Below are 16,787 nucleotides of genomic sequence, written 5' to 3' on the forward strand. Positions count from 1 at the left end.
TCTATCTTCTACTTCTATCATTATCATCTCTACTCTATTGTTCCCATATGTGACTCTCTTCACGTTTATATCCTTCTTAGTCAAGAACATAACTCCACCCCCTTGTTTTATCTTTCTGTTTCTAATCCAATAATTATATGCATTGTGTCCTATGCTGTTGGGTGGTAGTGGGCCTTTTAATTTTGTCTCAACAATTCCCATTATGTCCGGATCTTTTTCTTTCAGATATTTGTTCAGTTCATTCAGTCCTGTTATTAATCCATCTATATTTGTGTAGGATACTCTTAACTTTCTGTTATTTCCATTGTATTCTCTGTTTCTTTTGTGTTTCTCTCTTTTATGTTCCATTTCTTCAGTTTCATATTCACTACTCTCCAGTAGAATTCTTGTTTTTCTGTCTCCGTTTTTGGCCTCGTTTTTTTTCTTAGCTTCATGTCTATTCCTTATTTCCTCCTCTCTTTCCTCTTTATTCATTTCCCTTTGTTATCCATACCTTTTTATATTGTTCACTTGTTGCTAGTTTCCCTGTTTTGGATAAGATATTCTCAGCCGTAGTTTGTGACCTGAATTTGATCTTAATTGGTCTGGTCTTGTCTGTACTATATTTCCCGAGCCTGAATTTCTCTTCGATTTGTTTCATTATTTCTGGTTCATCTTCCTGAACTAATTCTAGTAAATTTCTTACTTTTTCATTTTCCTCTTTGATTCTTGTGGTTCTATCTGGGTTATGTTTCTCTTCCATTCCTAATATAATTATACATTTCTTTCTGTCTGCTAAGTCTCTTACTATATTCTCCTTCTGTCTCATCACTTTAATAACTGAGTCTTCAGTTTGTTCATTCATTTGCTGTCTGATTATGTCAGTGAATGCAACTTTGCTATTTTCTTGGATTTTTTCCCAACCCTCCTTGTTCTCCTTATTATTCTCCTTTAAGACTTTATTCTCTTCTTTTACTTCTTTTAACTGTTTTTTTAATTCTTCAATTTCCTTAGTTAAGTTTTTTTTCGCCTTCTCTAGTTCTTCCAATTTTTCAACTCTCTGCACAATGTTGTTAACGTGACCGAACTTAAATTCCCAGTGCTCGATCATCTTATCGAGTTTCTCTTCTAGTCTTGTTAATGGGGGGGGGGTTGTGTCCCCCCTCACCCTCTTTAAATCCCTGGAAAATATTCTCATCATCTTCTACTGCATTGCTCTTATCTATACTTCTAATCTTTACATTTTTGTTAGACATTTCATCATCGCTAAATTGGTCCGGACCTCGTTTGTTTAGATTTCGTCTGCCTGCCTGGGCCAAGTCCTCACCTTCCTCATTTCCTTCCATTTCCCTCAGTAATCCCTCCCCTTCTCCTTTTTCCTTACTTTCCCTACACCACGAGCAATTTCCCCCACCCTGTAAATACAATAGGTACTTCCTTTGCTTTGGGATCCACGAAATTTCACTTTTTCTTCAGAGCGTCTTCTAAGCCGTCCGTTCGTTGAAGTGTGTGTGTGTGTGTGTGTATGTGTATGTAGACGGGTTCGTTTGATTGTGTATGTGTGTAGGTGTAATGTGTAAGTTTGCTCTGTATTTGCGTGTGTCTGTGTGTTTTCTGGTAACATATGTTACACCAACCTTGGTAAATTACAATTCTTAGGCTGATTTTAGTATGAGAGTGTGACGGACGGACGTAACAGAATTTTATACACACATGCTATAGCCTCATCATCGTCAAAAATATATATAGTTGACTGAGCTGAGAGAAACCGACCACAGTCACCCTTTCGGTGCGCAAAGCGACTGAAGTTATAGATGTTGAAATGTCACGCTTTTTATCGAGAGGAGTTGCACACCTGTGTACTAATCACCCGGGTCTGAAATACTGCTCCATGTGTAAAATGTTTCTCACTGTTTTAATCTATTATTATTATTTTGATTATACGGCAAATCAGTCGACGTACAGGGTACATATATTATTTTATATAACAAGGCAATGTTTTCCCACGCCTGCCAGATCTGCAACCCAGTTCTCATAAAGGTCATGTCTGTACAATAAATGTTGGCTGACAAATTTCATAGACATGCACAAAAATACTAAAACTTAGAACGGTCCAGACTTAACATTTAAAACCATCTTCTATCCACAGTCTGTAATTAACATAGGCGCACGTGAAAAAGCAACTGACATACACTTGACTGAATCGACATGTATTACATATAAGGACCTAATAAAGGTAAAATCAAAGGTCAACTTTCGCTGAGGTGGGGGTCTAGGCGACAGAATCGACTGTCGGCAGTTATAGACAAGCAATTTGCAATTAACTGGTTATTCGAGTAGAGCTCCCTAGGAAGACGAATTTCCCTTATCCTCTGGTAGTTGGGGGATTTTCTCTCGGTTGAATAAAATTGCCTGGTAGCAACTGGAAGGATCAACTGAAGTTGCAAAACGTAGCAAAATTTTGGAACACACATTGTGAGAATATGTTACCGAATATATTAATTAATATTTATTGTTATCTCCAGTAGCACAAATGTTGGATACTGAAATACTTAATCAAAAGTTAATTAGTTAATCATACTTCGATGCTGCAAAAGGTTGGAAAGGAACAATATAAGGTATTAACAGAACATACGTACAACCTGAACAAGGACACATGTCTGAGGGATGGCACGAGACAGTTTTCCGAACAGATGCATGGACTACGATAGGCTAGAATGTGATAAGACCCAAGCTAAAACCATAAACTAATTTAAAGCTATGATAAAGGAAGAAAATACAGAATTCAACGAGTATAGTTCCTTTCCTGTATGCTACAATTAATTGATTACAAGTAGGTAGAAATCCACCTACAAAGTTAGTGTGGGATGAAATTCCTTTTATCAAGAAAACGAAGGAAAAAATAGTATGTCTGAATGAGAATAAGAAATAGTTTTCAACATACATACATGCAATAGACTAGAAAAAATACACAACATAATTTAATGCGAAATTCAGTAATGGAGTCCCACGAGCACATCTCCAACCCTATATATTGCAATTAGGTAAATAGGGTAAACAAAATATACACGCACGTATATATATATTTAACGAAAAAAGTGGATTTTGTTAAAATAAAGACGCCGTTTATATTTCTTTGTCTAAAGATGTATCTGTCAAATGATGACGTCAAACTAGTGTTACGCCAGTCGACAGCTGATTCGGCGAAAATTTGGCGTACGTGGAGGACTGTTGAACTATCTTAGGAAAACATTGACGGTAGGGCGTAAAATAGAAGCTAAAGTTACAGCCCATACTATAGAAAGCGCTGGTGGAGGGTCCATAACAATCTCACTACTCATGAGCCATGGGGAAAGGAAAGCGTAAGCAGGGAAAGGGCAATAAACAACAACAGCAGGCCAGGAACCTAAAGCACGATCCATTGGTGGTGGTAGGCATTGTCAGTTAATCATTTATAGTTTAGTGCATGGGTAGTCTTTTCACGCTTTTTCCTTAATATATCGTATCACTGCACCAAATGCCTGTTTCCCAATAATAATGATATGATTTTTGTATTAGCTGTTTCTTATCAAGAGGACGGGCGAATGATCTCGCATTTGTCCATACCGCTAATAGTTTTATTATGTTGTACTAGTCTTGGGCGATCAGTCCGTGAATTAAGATTGTTTAATGTTAGGTAATGCCAAGTTGTTGAGAAGGTCATAGCATAATTCGTTAGTTCTTCCAGCTGTATGCTTACTATAATCATAATGACAATTACATTGTTTACCATATATCTACCATATATAATCACAAATAGTGCAAGTAGGGTTGTGTGAATGGTGGGGTAATGTAGATATGGGCCATAACTTTGGAGAATTTCGCCTGTTATTGGCACAGCTGAAGTGGGCCACAGGAATTTATCATCTAGGCAGTAGAACAGCTGATATGTAATCTCAAATACAAGCCTTTGTTAGAAGAATATTCAATATAATAAATAGAATTCAAAGCTTAATAGTGCTTTATTTCAATTTTCATAGGGACAAATGACAATATTTGTTTATGATGGCCCTGCATGATAGTGCAATTGCCTATTTGAAAACCTGCCTATCCCTTCATTTCCATCAGGAGGTGCAGTAACACTTGGACTCTGTACTGGGCCCAGGATGTCTGTCAACTTCATCTGTATTTCTCATACTTTTACACTTGGAGAGCTGACAGCCAGCAACTGCTCCTCTTGTCCTCAAGAGTAGAACCTTGGTTCTTGACCACAATTCATTCTAGAGACCTTTTCCAGCACCAGTTTGGTCAAGGACTGAAAATGTTTACAGATCTATGGGTGATATTTTTTCACATAACTATGAATTTCATCCCTCGTCTCCATTCGGGTTGGTTGGGAACTGATATTTTGGTTGACTACCATAGCAAAAAATGATAAATCCTTTTCTTTTTGTTCAACAACAAATTTATTTGAGTTGTGAGATGTTTGAGAACCAAGGTTCTGCTGTACTTTCAGCTGGCAATGTAGAAACATTCCCATACTAGTACAATACAGATAATTGTCCTTTTTTTTTTTTTTTTTTTTTTTTTTTTTTTTTTTTTTTTTTTTTTTTTTTTTTTTTTTTTTTTTTTTTTTTTTTTAAGTTCTGTGGGAAGACTCAATGACTTACCAGCTGCTATGGGAATGCAGGTTTTCCACTTAGTGAAACTTGAAGCTGTAATAAAGTGAAAATTGAAGCAATGATAACAGTTATAATTACATTTTCAAATTGTAATAAATCATCTGTTAAATTTTTAGAAGTGCACACCTATGCAATATAGCAATAGAAAATTAAATAATAATTTTATAAATTATAATACACCAATGTAATATATATTATTCTGGGCAGAAATTAATAATAGAAAAGATTGCTACAAACAAAGGTTTGGTTGCTTGAGATGCCATCTTTATTTTGATAGAGGTGGAGGCTGCAGAAATCAAAGTATGATAAATTCATGTATTCTAACCTAACCTACCAACCTAACCTCCTAACCTCCCCTGCATTTAGTAATGTGGTACCTGTAATTCTAGAGATCATCAGGGTTGTCGTTGTCACCTCCAACCTCCGAATCTATCAAAACAAGGAGGGTGTCTAAAGTAGTCGAAGTGACTTCATTCATTTCTGTATAGGTTTTAAAACAACATTTTCTGATTTTGATATCTGTCTAGAAAAATATTTACTACATTGATGTATTATAATTCACAAAATTAATATTTCATTTTTTAATGCTATACCATGTAGGTGTGCATTTCTAAAAAAAAAATACCAATTGTCTTCCATGTACCATAATTTGGGTAAATTGAAATAATGCTCTTGCTAGCTCATTTTTTCCTTAGATTGCTGAGGCCTATGTTTAGGTTATGGTAATTACTGTTTCCATAAGTCTTTCTTGCAGGAGACCCATATGTCTTAAGTAACTAACAACAGCCATGTAACAGGTCCTTAGGTCTCTCAGGAAAAAGTATTGTGTTGCCAAGAGATAGTGATGGGCAGTGTAGGATATGCTTAGTATGTAATGGTTGCATCTAGGACATGTAGATTCTATGGTTAGGCCTTTTCTGTGCTGGTACTGACTTGTGTCCTAAAGGTAAGTGTGTTTGTGTGGTTCTTGCTTCCCTGGCGAGAAACTTTTCTGTGGGGCTGATGTTAGGGTAAGGTGAAGTATTGAGATTGGTTGTCTCTCTGGAAGAACTTTAGTGAATTGGCTGTGAATGTATTGTATGTTGCAGGTACTGGGTTGTTATGTTTGAATATTGTTTATTTATTTATTTATTTTTATTTTTTATTTTTTTCTAAATACATTGCTTCTGATCCAGGGCAGTGGGCAAGGTGCAGGACCCGTCATCTAGGAGGAGACAAGAAAAGAGGGAAGGAGGGAGGGGTGGTGAATGGGAGTAGAGTATGTGGGGATGAAATGAGTGAGAGTGGATTTATGCCTTTGACTTTAGTCTCTTCCCTTGTAAGGGGTGAAAAAGCCCTTGGTATATATATGTACATAAATACATTCACCTGAGATATCTTTTGAGGAGGATTTTGGTTTTTGAGTGTAGTCATTCTGTTGGGGTGGTTTTAGTGCATCCTGTTATTATTGCCAATGGTTTATCTTGTATAGTGTCTATGTTTGCTGATTGTCGGAAACCAAGCTGTAGAAATATATTTGAGTGTTGTTCTTATGAATTGTTTGTAGACTGTTGTTAGTTTCCTTCTGTTGTCCCAGGCCCATATTTGCAATAGATTTTGATAGGTGTATTTTCCTATTGATTATTGTAGTCAGCTCTTGTGGGTGGAAGGTCATATAATATATAAAATGAGGCCTAGAATTTGAGGTTCTTTTCCAATGGTAAGGATTGGCCTTTTAATTTTAGTGTTGTGTGATAACATACATTATATTGGTTGGGATTGTTAGAAAACTGTCATCTGTATACCAAGGGTTTTTCCTTTTCCCCCTTACCAGGGAGGTAGCCAGAGTCAAAAGGCATATACCCACTCCTACCCAGTTCACTCCCATCCACTACCCTTTCCCCCCTCTCATCTTAGCTCCTCATAGATGATGGGTCATCCCTGTATCCCACCTACTGCCCTGGGTCAGAAGCAAAGTAGCAAGAGATGGCACATCCACTGCAAGGCCACTTCACTTAATTGGTATCCCCCACCCTTATGCATGAAAAGAGATGGGGAAAAAATCCCTTCAGGCTGCATCAAAATATCATTCACACATAACTGCTCCCTAACCTCTCATTCACCACCTTCTCCTTTTTTTTGCATCACAGTATCATTTATACACAGCCATTCTCCACTCACCCCTATCTCCTACCTTCTCCCTTTCTTGCTCAGCAGACATTCCCTTCTTGCTCAATGCCCTTTTCATCTCATCCATCAATCCATCTCATCCTTGGTCATCCCCTCAAGTTCACTACCTCCACCTCTGCTTTCCACACCTCTTTTACAAATCTTCCCTTGTTCTTGCCATGTGTCCAAATCATCAGCCCTGTCTGCTATCTCCTTTTCCACCCCAGCTCTCCTCACTTCATTTCTCATACTAGCCTTGTAACCTGAACTATACATTTCAGATATTTCATCTCAAACACATTTAAATTTTCCCTATCTGTCTCTTGAATTCCAAATCTCCGCTCCATAAAGTGCCATTGGTATAATCACCCCTTCATATAATCTCCTCTTTCCATCCATTCTTAGAAATCTATTTCTCATGACACTTTTTAATCCCCCAAGGGATTTATTTGTTTTCTTCAATCTACAATTTTCCTCTACCTCCATTCCCTTTCCTGCCACATACAACTCCAAATACCCAAAGCTATCCATTTCCTCCAGCCTCTCTCCTTTCAGACTTCCAATTCACTGCCATCCTGCCCCCTTGTATATCTCATCACCTTACTTTTACCCACATACTCTCCTAAACCCCATCACTAACTCCCTTAATCCTCCCTCTGACCCTGTCACAAGTGCAGTGTCATCAACAAACAATAGCTTGTTCACCTCCCACTTTTCTCAATTTTCTTTAACCATTTCCAATCCCCTGCATATTACCCTCACATTTACCTCCTGCACCACCTCATCCATGTACGCATTGAACAGCCATAGTGACAGAACATATCCCTAACCCAGCCCCATCTTTACCTCAAACCACTTGTTCACTCCATTCTAACACAGGCTCTACTCTTGTAAAAACTCTTGATTGCCCTTACCAGTTTTACCTCCAATCCCATAGATCTGCAAAACCTCCCACAGTGCCTTTCTGTCTGCCCTGCCACAAGCCTTTCCCAAATCCATAGAGGTCCAAAAAACATCCTTACCTTTTGCTAAAGCTTTCTCACATGTCTTACTACAAAAATCTGATCCACACAATGCTTACCTTTCCTAAACCCACACTGTTTCTCACCCATTACTGCCACATTGAGAGTGATAATGATTGAATGCATATTGTATACATAGTAATGATTGTATAATCATCTTTGCTAGCAGTAGTCTTTAATTTACCATAATTTGTAGATAAAGGAATATTGTATGATTAAAAGTATTTATGGGGGCAAAATTGGTACCCTGTAGTATTAATGGAACTATTTTTATAACACATTTACACAATGTAAGTTCACTGCTTGTGGATGTTGGTATTGATATAAAATTATTGTATTTACTTTTTTACCTAGAAATAGAATTTTGGGTAGATATTTCATTGATGGTGGGTGTGTCTAGATGTATAAGTATTTGGAACAATCATGACTAAAGGCTCATTATGATATTTAGTACCTTTAAATTGTGACTACGAATGGTCACAATTAATTTTTAAGATATCACTGAGCAATTATTGACAAGAACTATTGAGAAAACTGTTGAAAATATTTAATTTTGTAAGATGTCTGTACCAAGAAATGTTTAAAAGGGAATAGAGGATGCATGATAATTTTTTCTTAATTGATTTTGATTAATTGTTGCATTGAGTTACACCAAGTGGAAAACCCAAAGCCTCACAGTAGCTGGCAATAGATCTCATGCCCTCCTACAAATCTCATGGGGAAAATGTGCCAAATTGAAGGTGAGAACCCTCACCAGGAGGTGCCTAGCTGTGGCTGAAGCTGTCACTTTTGCCCTGTGCAATTGGACTTATGGGGCAAGTAACAGTCACTGCCAGGAATCAGCAAAAAATGTTGGATTTGAACCCACAGCGAAGTGAATGTGAACATGCCTCAGCTACAGGTACTGCTGCTGCTGCTTCCTCCCTGGCTGTGTTGCCTCCAGTGAAGTGGTATACAGTATACCAGCTTGTAGTAGGGCCATGTGTTACTATAGGATGGTGTGGGTGTGTCTTCAATTTCTTGTAGGAAGGCACCCAGCTGTTTTTTTGAATACTTCCACTGTGCAGGATGTGGTGTTCTTTAGGTAATTAGGGAGACTATTGAAGAGCTTTGGAGCCACTCTGGTGAAGGAATTTGCTCTGAGGGATGTGGTGCTGCTGGTGATTCTTTCAAGATAGCTAGGTCTCCTTGTCCTTTCTTGGTTGAGTGTGACTCCAATGCATGCATCTGATTATGCCATCAGTGCACATGTGCCAAGCTCAACTTGCTTAAAATATAGAGGATTCATATTGAATTGATTTATGGTCCTAAATGTAAGTGCTATTTTAAATTGATAATTGTATACCAATTCACATTCAATCAATGTTCTACTGTATTGTAATTGGTGAGTACAGCAAATATTGTATATTTATTGCTGTACAGTATACCATGCTGTACAGTATACCATGTACACAATGCAGTATTGAACAGTGTGTATGTTTTCATTTTCATGTACAAAGTGTTGCACACTACTTTCAATATACACAACTCATCTAATGTACAATACAGTTCAGTACTTCAACAATTCTTCAGCATAGCACATTTTCTTTGATTTATGGTTACACCAATAGTAAATGGCATATACTAGTGTTTTTAAGGCAAAAATCATACTACTGCATTGTGTACATACAATGCCATACATATTCATTATCAGAAAGTAAAATTACTTGTTTTAATTACTCTTTCCCCAGAGTTTTAAAATACATTTTAGTGGTGTTGTGGAAGATCTAGAGGTACAATTGACCCCTACTTGTTTCTAAATTCAACTATTTGCAAATTTTTAAGTATTGTAGCAGCCCCCAGTATTTGCTGGTTCAGACTCATGTATTAGTGGGTTTGTTTGTATTTATGTACTGTTAATTTGTAAACACTGGTATTTTTAACTTGTTTACCTCGCTGGCTGAGCGGGTTAGGGCGTCGTTACTTGCGGCGAAGGTCGAGGGGATGGCGGTTCGAATCCTGCCACCAGCGAAGTTGAACCAAGGGCATGGTTCATTAAATTCCACGCTACAAAGCCCTCTATGAGGGGCACCGTCCTAGCCTCCCGATAGGGGGGAGTTTGTGACGTTAAACCATATCATCATCATCATATCACCTTTGACCTCACTCCATCTTGCTTCACATATGATTGAATCCACAGTCACTCAGAGCCAATTTGTAAGTATCCCCATCACCTACCTTAGACCCTACTCTGAGCCAGAAGTGCATTATCATCAACAAACAACAACTGGCTAACCTCCCACTCTCCGCCATTCTCACTGACCATCTTCAAATACCAGTCCATCATCCTTGGATTCACCACCCAAATTGCCACATCTAAATGTACATGTTGAACAACCGTGATGATATGGCACAACCCTGGTACAACCCCACCTTCACTTCAAACCACTCAGTCACCATTTCTAACCCTAACACAAGGTCTACTACTCTGGTAAAGAAAAAAATTACTGTGTTTAACATCTTTCCCTTTATCCCATACTGCATTGTCTCCCACAATGCCTTCCTGTTGATCCTGTCATAAACTTTCTCCAGATTCATTAAAAGTCCAAAAAGGCTTATCTTTTATCAAATTATTTTGCATATCTGCCTTACTACAAAATTTTTATCACTTCATCCCTCACCTCTTTTAAACCCTCACTGGATTTCCCCAGTTACTCCCTAATCCTCTTAAGCAACTTTCTATATGCCTTTCCAACTACACTCAACAAATTGATCCTTCTAAAACAATTACATTCATATTTGTACACTTTTCCTCAGTAAATACCCATGTAAAAGATATCCCTTTACATTTCATATATAACTCAACCTTTCCAAATCTAACCTGATCAAATAGATAAATTCTTCCTTGTTCATTTAAAGAACTCCCCATCCCCAAACAGTCTGGAAGGGGGACATTATTCCTATTGTCTGTTTTATCTTCACCCATGAATAAGGGAGGGTTACCCTTATCAGGGTAAAATCATTAGGCATTAGCCAAGAAAAATAATGCAGTTACAAACAAGTTAAGAAGCATATTAACTTCATATCTTCATATCTCATTTTATCTAGACTCTTTTTAATTTGTGTATAATTTTTGCCCACACCACATTTTCATCTAACTTGTTCCAAACATCTATTATCCTGTGGGGAAAGCTGTTCTTTTTTTAGGTCTCTTCTATCTAGACTTTTTTTAAATTCATGTATCGTTTTTGCACACACCACATTTTCATCTAACTTGTTCCAAACATCTATTATCCTGTGGGGAAAGCTGTTCTTTTTCAGGTCTCTTCTATAATTGTCTTTTTTTATTTTCTTTCCATGTCCTCTTGTATCTCTACTATCCCATTTTATTAGATCCTCGAACTTGTTCCAAACATCTATTATCCTGTGGGGAAAGCTGTTCTTTTTCAGGTCTCTTCTATAATTGTCTTTTTTTATTTTCTTTCCATGTCCTCTTGTATCTCTTCTATCCCATTTTATTAGATCCTCTCTATCAATAGTTTCTGTGCCTTTCATGATTCTATAGTTATCAGGTCTCCTCTCTCTCTTCTTTGCTCTAATGTCTGTAGCTCAAGTTTTGCCAATCTCTCCTCATATGATAGTTCTTAGAGTGTTGGTGCCAATTTCTTAATTGCTTTTTGTATTCTTTCAAGTTTTGTTATACATTTTTTTGTACTTGGTGACCATGTCGTCGCTGCATACTCCAATCTTGGTCTCATCAAAATGACTAGTATTTTCTTCACTATTTCTTCACCCAGGTATGTAAATGCCACTTTGATTGTTCTTATTAAATTATAAGTTTTTCCAGAAATTTTGTTTATATGTTTTTCAGGGGACTTGTTATTCCTAATAATGACTCCTAGGTCCTTGTAATTTTCCACTTATTTAATTTCTTCCTCTTCCAATTTATATGATCCCACTGTTCTTTTTTTTGCTTCTTCCAAATTCCATTATACTACACTTCTTAATATTGAATTTCATCTCCCACTTCCTACTCCATTCCCATACTTTATTGAGATCACTCTGCATCGACTCACAATCTTCCACAGTGTTCACTTTTTTCTGCAGTTTTGCATCGCCCGCAAAGAAGCTCATATAACTTTCAATTCCGTTATCCATATCATTAATATATAGAGCAAACTTTGTTGGAGCCAAAACTGTTCCTTGTTGAACTCCACTAATCACTTCATCCCAATTAGAATGTCTTTTCTCACCACTCTCATTTTTCTTTCATGCAAGAAGTCTTCCATGCACTTCAGAAGTTTGCCCTGTATTCCTCCTGCAGTTTCTAATTTCTTTAGCAACATCTTATGTGGCACCTTATCATAAGCTTTTTTCAGGTTTAGAAATGCACAATCAGCTCATCCATCTCTTTCTTGTATTATATCTATTAGTCTTGAATAGAAACACATCAAGTTTGTGACACATGATCTTGTCTAAATCCAAATTGCCTTGGATTTAGTACATTGTTTTTTTTCCAAATGCATTACCTATCTAATTTTGATCATTCTATTCCAAATGTGGACGAACTAACGATTTATATAGCTTGTTAATGAGTGATGGACTTTTGAAATCAAAAGATTGCGCAATCAGTCCCAGAATCTTATTTGCTTTCTCAGAGGCTGAAATACACTGCTTGGATGATTTGAGGTCGTTACTGATAATTACGCCGAGATCTTTTTCACTATCCACTTTTGTTAACGAATTTCCAAATAACTTGTAATCGTACTTACTGTTATTTTTACCTATGTGCATTACCTTGCATTTACTTGTGTTAAATTTCATTAGCCACTTTTCAGACCATTGCTGTAATTGATCTAAATCTTCTTGAATATCTAATTGGTTTGAGTGATCATTTGCCACTCCGCACAGTTTTGTATCATCAGCAAATTTGGAAACAGTAGATTTTAGTCCATGGTCTATATCATTTATATATACTATGAATAGAAGTGGCCTAAGAACGGAACCCTGAGGAACTCCACTTCTAACATTTTTCCATCTAGAAGTTTTCCCATTAAAACAACTCTCTGTTTTCGACCATTCAACCAATTACTAGTCCAACCTAATAGGCTACCACTTATTCCATGTAAAGCTAATTTAGTAAGTAGTCTTTCGTGTGGGACGGTATCAAAAGCTTTTGCAAAGTCTAGATATATTAAATCTATATTGTTTCTTTTGTCATAATTGGAGATAACTGTGTTGTAGAATTCGAGTAAGTTAGTCACGCAAGAACGTTTCCGTCTGAAACCATGTTGGCTCTCATTTATCACACGGTTACTTTCTAAATGATGTTCGATAGCATCTCTGATGATAGTTTCCATTATTTTTCCTACAATTGAAGTCAAACTTATAGGCCTATAGTTATTTGGTTTCTTTTTGTCACCTTTTTTGAATATGGGATTAACGTTAGCTAGCTTCCATTCTCTTGGAACATCTCCGGATATGATGGATTTCTTGAAAATATTTTCTAATGGAACAACAATCTTATTTTTCATTTCCTTTAAGATTCTTGGATGCCAACCGTCAGGCCCTGGTGTTTTATTAACTTTGAGTTTATCTATACACCTTTTAATTTTTTCTTTTGTTATATTTACCATAGTAAGTTTACCCTAGAGTTTTCACAGGTTTCAGTTTGGAATTCACTTTGAGGTGTTTCGTTTACAAATACCGAGCTAAAATAACTGTTTAAGATATTACACATTCCTTCATTTGAATATTCAAGTTGACCGTCAGCAGATAATAGTGGACTAATGTGATTCCTAACAACTTTTTTACCTCTAATGTAGCTATATAATTCTTTGGGATTCTCTTTGGATTTATCAGCGATGTTCATTTTGTATTGTCGTTTTCTTTTTCTTATTGTCTTTTTTAAATCTCTCTGTATTGATACATAACTTTCATAGTCATTAGATGCACCCGAGCACTTATATTTCTTATAAGCCTGTCTCTTTTTAGCAATACTTTTTTCAGTTTCTTTGTCGAGCCACTTTGGGTGAGCCTGATTTGGGGGACGTCTGTCCTTAAAAGGAATGTAAGTTTGAATCATCTTAGTGAGCGTATTTTGAAATATTTCCCACATCTGATCTACAGGTCCTTCGTTTAATTTTGCCTCCCAATCTGTAAGCTGAAGCTCCTGACGTAGTCCTATGAACTGAGCTTTACTGAAATTGGGTATTTTAGAAACACAAGTATCTATCCTAAAATTGTTTAGGAGTTTGAATCTAACTAAGTTGTGATCGCTATTTGCAACAGATTCACCGACTTCTACATCAGTGACCATGCTTTCGCGGCTAGTGATCAAAAGATCGAGTAAGTTTCCATATCTTGTGGGCTCTTACATGCTGAATTAAGTAATTGTCACCAAGAAAATCAATCGAGCGACTACCTATATGGCCATGTTCAAGGGTCATCCAATCAATGTCAGTAAAATTGAAATCACCCATTATCAATAAATTCCGGTTGCAGAAACTAGACAGTTCTTGAAATAACAGTTTGTCGTCTGCTAATGATAATGTCTTTGGCCTATATATTACACCTATATTCATTTTTTGTCCATTTGTTTGGGTTAACTCAACCCACAAACTATCATATGCATCCTGTTTCACTTTCTCTAAAACACAAGCATGAACATTGTTTTTAACATACAATAGAACACCCCCACCTTTCTTGTGGTTTCTATCTTGATGAAAGTGTTTCTTTATAATTAAAGTTACCCATTATAACTATTCTTCCTCCATCTTCCATTATCTCATTTAGATCCTTGTGTCTTCTAACATATTTTTGTGTTCTCTTCCCATGAAGCCATTTTAGGAGGCACATAATTTACCACAAACTTCCTGCTCTTCTTGTCCCTGTCCATCATAATCTTCTTTACTGTATTCTTTCCATATGTAACATTCCTCACATTTATATCCTTCTTAGTCAGGAACATAACTTCACCCCCTTGTTTTACTTCTCTGTTTCTAATCCAATAATTATATGTGCCATGTCCTACATTGTTGGGTGGTAATGGACCTTTCAATTTTGTCTCTATAGATCCCATTATGTCTGGTTCTTTTTCCTTCAGGTAATCATTCAGTTTATTCAAGCCTGTTATTAAGCCATCTATATTTGTGAAAGACACTTTAATTTTCTGTTACCTCCATCCTGTTTTCTGTTTCCCTTCTGTTTTTCTCTGCTATGAACCATTTCCTCACTTTAATATCCACTACTCTCCAATAGAGTTTCTCTTTGACTTTGTTCTTTTCTCATTTTTTCCCTCAGCTTCTATTCTTTTTGTTTTCTCTTCCTCTTTTTCCTCTTTATTCATTTCTATTTTTATCCATACCTGTTTATACTGATCACTTGTTGCTAGTTTCCCTGTTTTTGATAAGACATTCTCTGCTGTTGTTTATGACCTGAATTTAACCTTAATTGGTCTGGTCTTGTCTATATTGTATTTTCCCAATTTATATATTTCTTCAATATCTTTCCCCATTGTTCATCTTGAATTATTTTTAATACCTTGTTTACTTTTTTTCCTGTACCCTTGTAGTCCTATTTGGAGAATGCTTCTCGTCCATTCCTAATTATACATTTCTTTTTATCTGCCAAGTCTCTTACCATATTTTCCTTATCTCTCATCACTTTAATAAATGTGTCTTTTGTTTGTTGTTTTATCTATTGTTTCACTATATCTCTAAATTCAGTTTTGTTATTGTCTTGGACTTTTTTCCAACCAATTGCCTCTTTTGCTATGGACTCTTTATTCTCTCTTTAATTCCTCATTCTCATCCTTTACTTCTCTTGTCTTTTTAATTCTTCTATTTCTTTAGTTAGGTTTTGGTTCTCCTTTAGTTCTTCCAGTTTATCAACTCTTTGTGTAACTAGTGTTAGTTGGTTAAATCTAACCTCCCATGCTTCCTTCATTTTTTTTAGTTTCTGCTCTAGTCGGGGGAGGTTGTCATCTCCCTCATTAAATCCATAGAAGTAATTATCTCCTCTTTCCATTGAGCTGCTGTTATCTATATTCCTACTTTTAATACCTCTGCTCACCTGTTCGACCTTGTCTGTGTGATCTGCACTCTTTGTTGACACCCTGTCTGATGTCCAAGGCCTGTTCCGCCCCTTCCTCATTCTCTTCCATTTCCTCAAAATGCCTCCCCTTCTTTTTCTTCACCTGCCCACTACACCATGAGCTTTCCCCTTCCCTATTAATATAACACTGGCATCCTTGTGTACCCACACATACCTCGTGATGCCTACGTAGTTGTCATCATATGGAAGTGGTTAATGTTTTTTTTTTTTTTTTTCATCTTCACTTCTTCACCTTTGGGTTTTTTCATATGATAAGAGTACTTATATATGTTTATGTATTATAGGATTTATCCAAGGAAGTTTACACACAGGAAAGATGTCAGTTCCCCAGATATCTAAAGATACCAATGTGATTTTGGATATTGAATTGCAAATTGCAAGTATTAATGTTGTTTATTAGCACATGATTGGATGGAAGTGATTGTGCATGGTTACAAGAATATGTATTTTTGTAAATGACTTAAGCTTGTGTGAAGAATAATTAAAGTATCTTCTTCTTTCTTCTTCCTTCTTCTTCCTTCTTTTTCCTTCTTCTTTCTTCCTTCTTTCCTCTTCCTTCTTCTTCCTTCTTTCCTCTTCCTTCTTCTTCCTTCTTTCCTCTTCCTTCTTCTTCTTCCTTCTTTCCTCTTCCTTCTTCTTCTTCCTTCTTTTTCTTCTTCCTCCTTCTTCCTTCTTCTTCTTCTTCATTATTCTTCTTCTTCCTTCCTCCTCCTTTTCTTCCTTCTTCCTCCTTTTCTTCCTTCTTCTTCCTTCTTCCTTTTTCTTTCTTCTTCCTTCTTACTTCCTCTTCCTCCTTTCCTTCTTCTTCCTCCTTTCCTTCTTTTTCCTCTTTCCTTCTTCTTCTTCTTATGATGATGATGATGGTGTCACATCAGTTTAACAT

The 16,787-nt window shown here is 36.6% G+C and overlaps 1 protein-coding gene across 2 annotated transcripts in view; it reads left to right on the forward strand.

Moving 5' to 3' along the window:
- Positions 1-3,133: 3,133 nt before the first annotated feature.
- Positions 3,134-16,787, forward strand: part of Tango5 (Transport and Golgi organization 5) — a 134,784-nt gene continuing 121,130 nt past the window's right edge. The window contains exon 1 of one of the 2 annotated variants that reach the window (XM_076209333.1): positions 3,134-3,237. Coding sequence is in view for 1 of the 2 variants with exons in the window: in XM_076209330.1 (XP_076065445.1) it covers positions 3,326-3,409 (84 nt within the window). In the remaining variant the exon portion in view is untranslated. Of the gene's footprint in view, positions 3,410-16,787 lie in introns of both variants that reach the window. The other variant, XM_076209330.1, reaches the window with a different exon arrangement.

This window comes from Oratosquilla oratoria, chromosome 26 (assembly GCF_046742065.1).
Source record: "Oratosquilla oratoria isolate Oo_2021 chromosome 26, ASM4674206v1, whole genome shotgun sequence".
In the NCBI taxonomy this organism is placed as follows: domain Eukaryota; kingdom Metazoa; phylum Arthropoda; class Malacostraca; order Stomatopoda; family Squillidae; genus Oratosquilla; species Oratosquilla oratoria.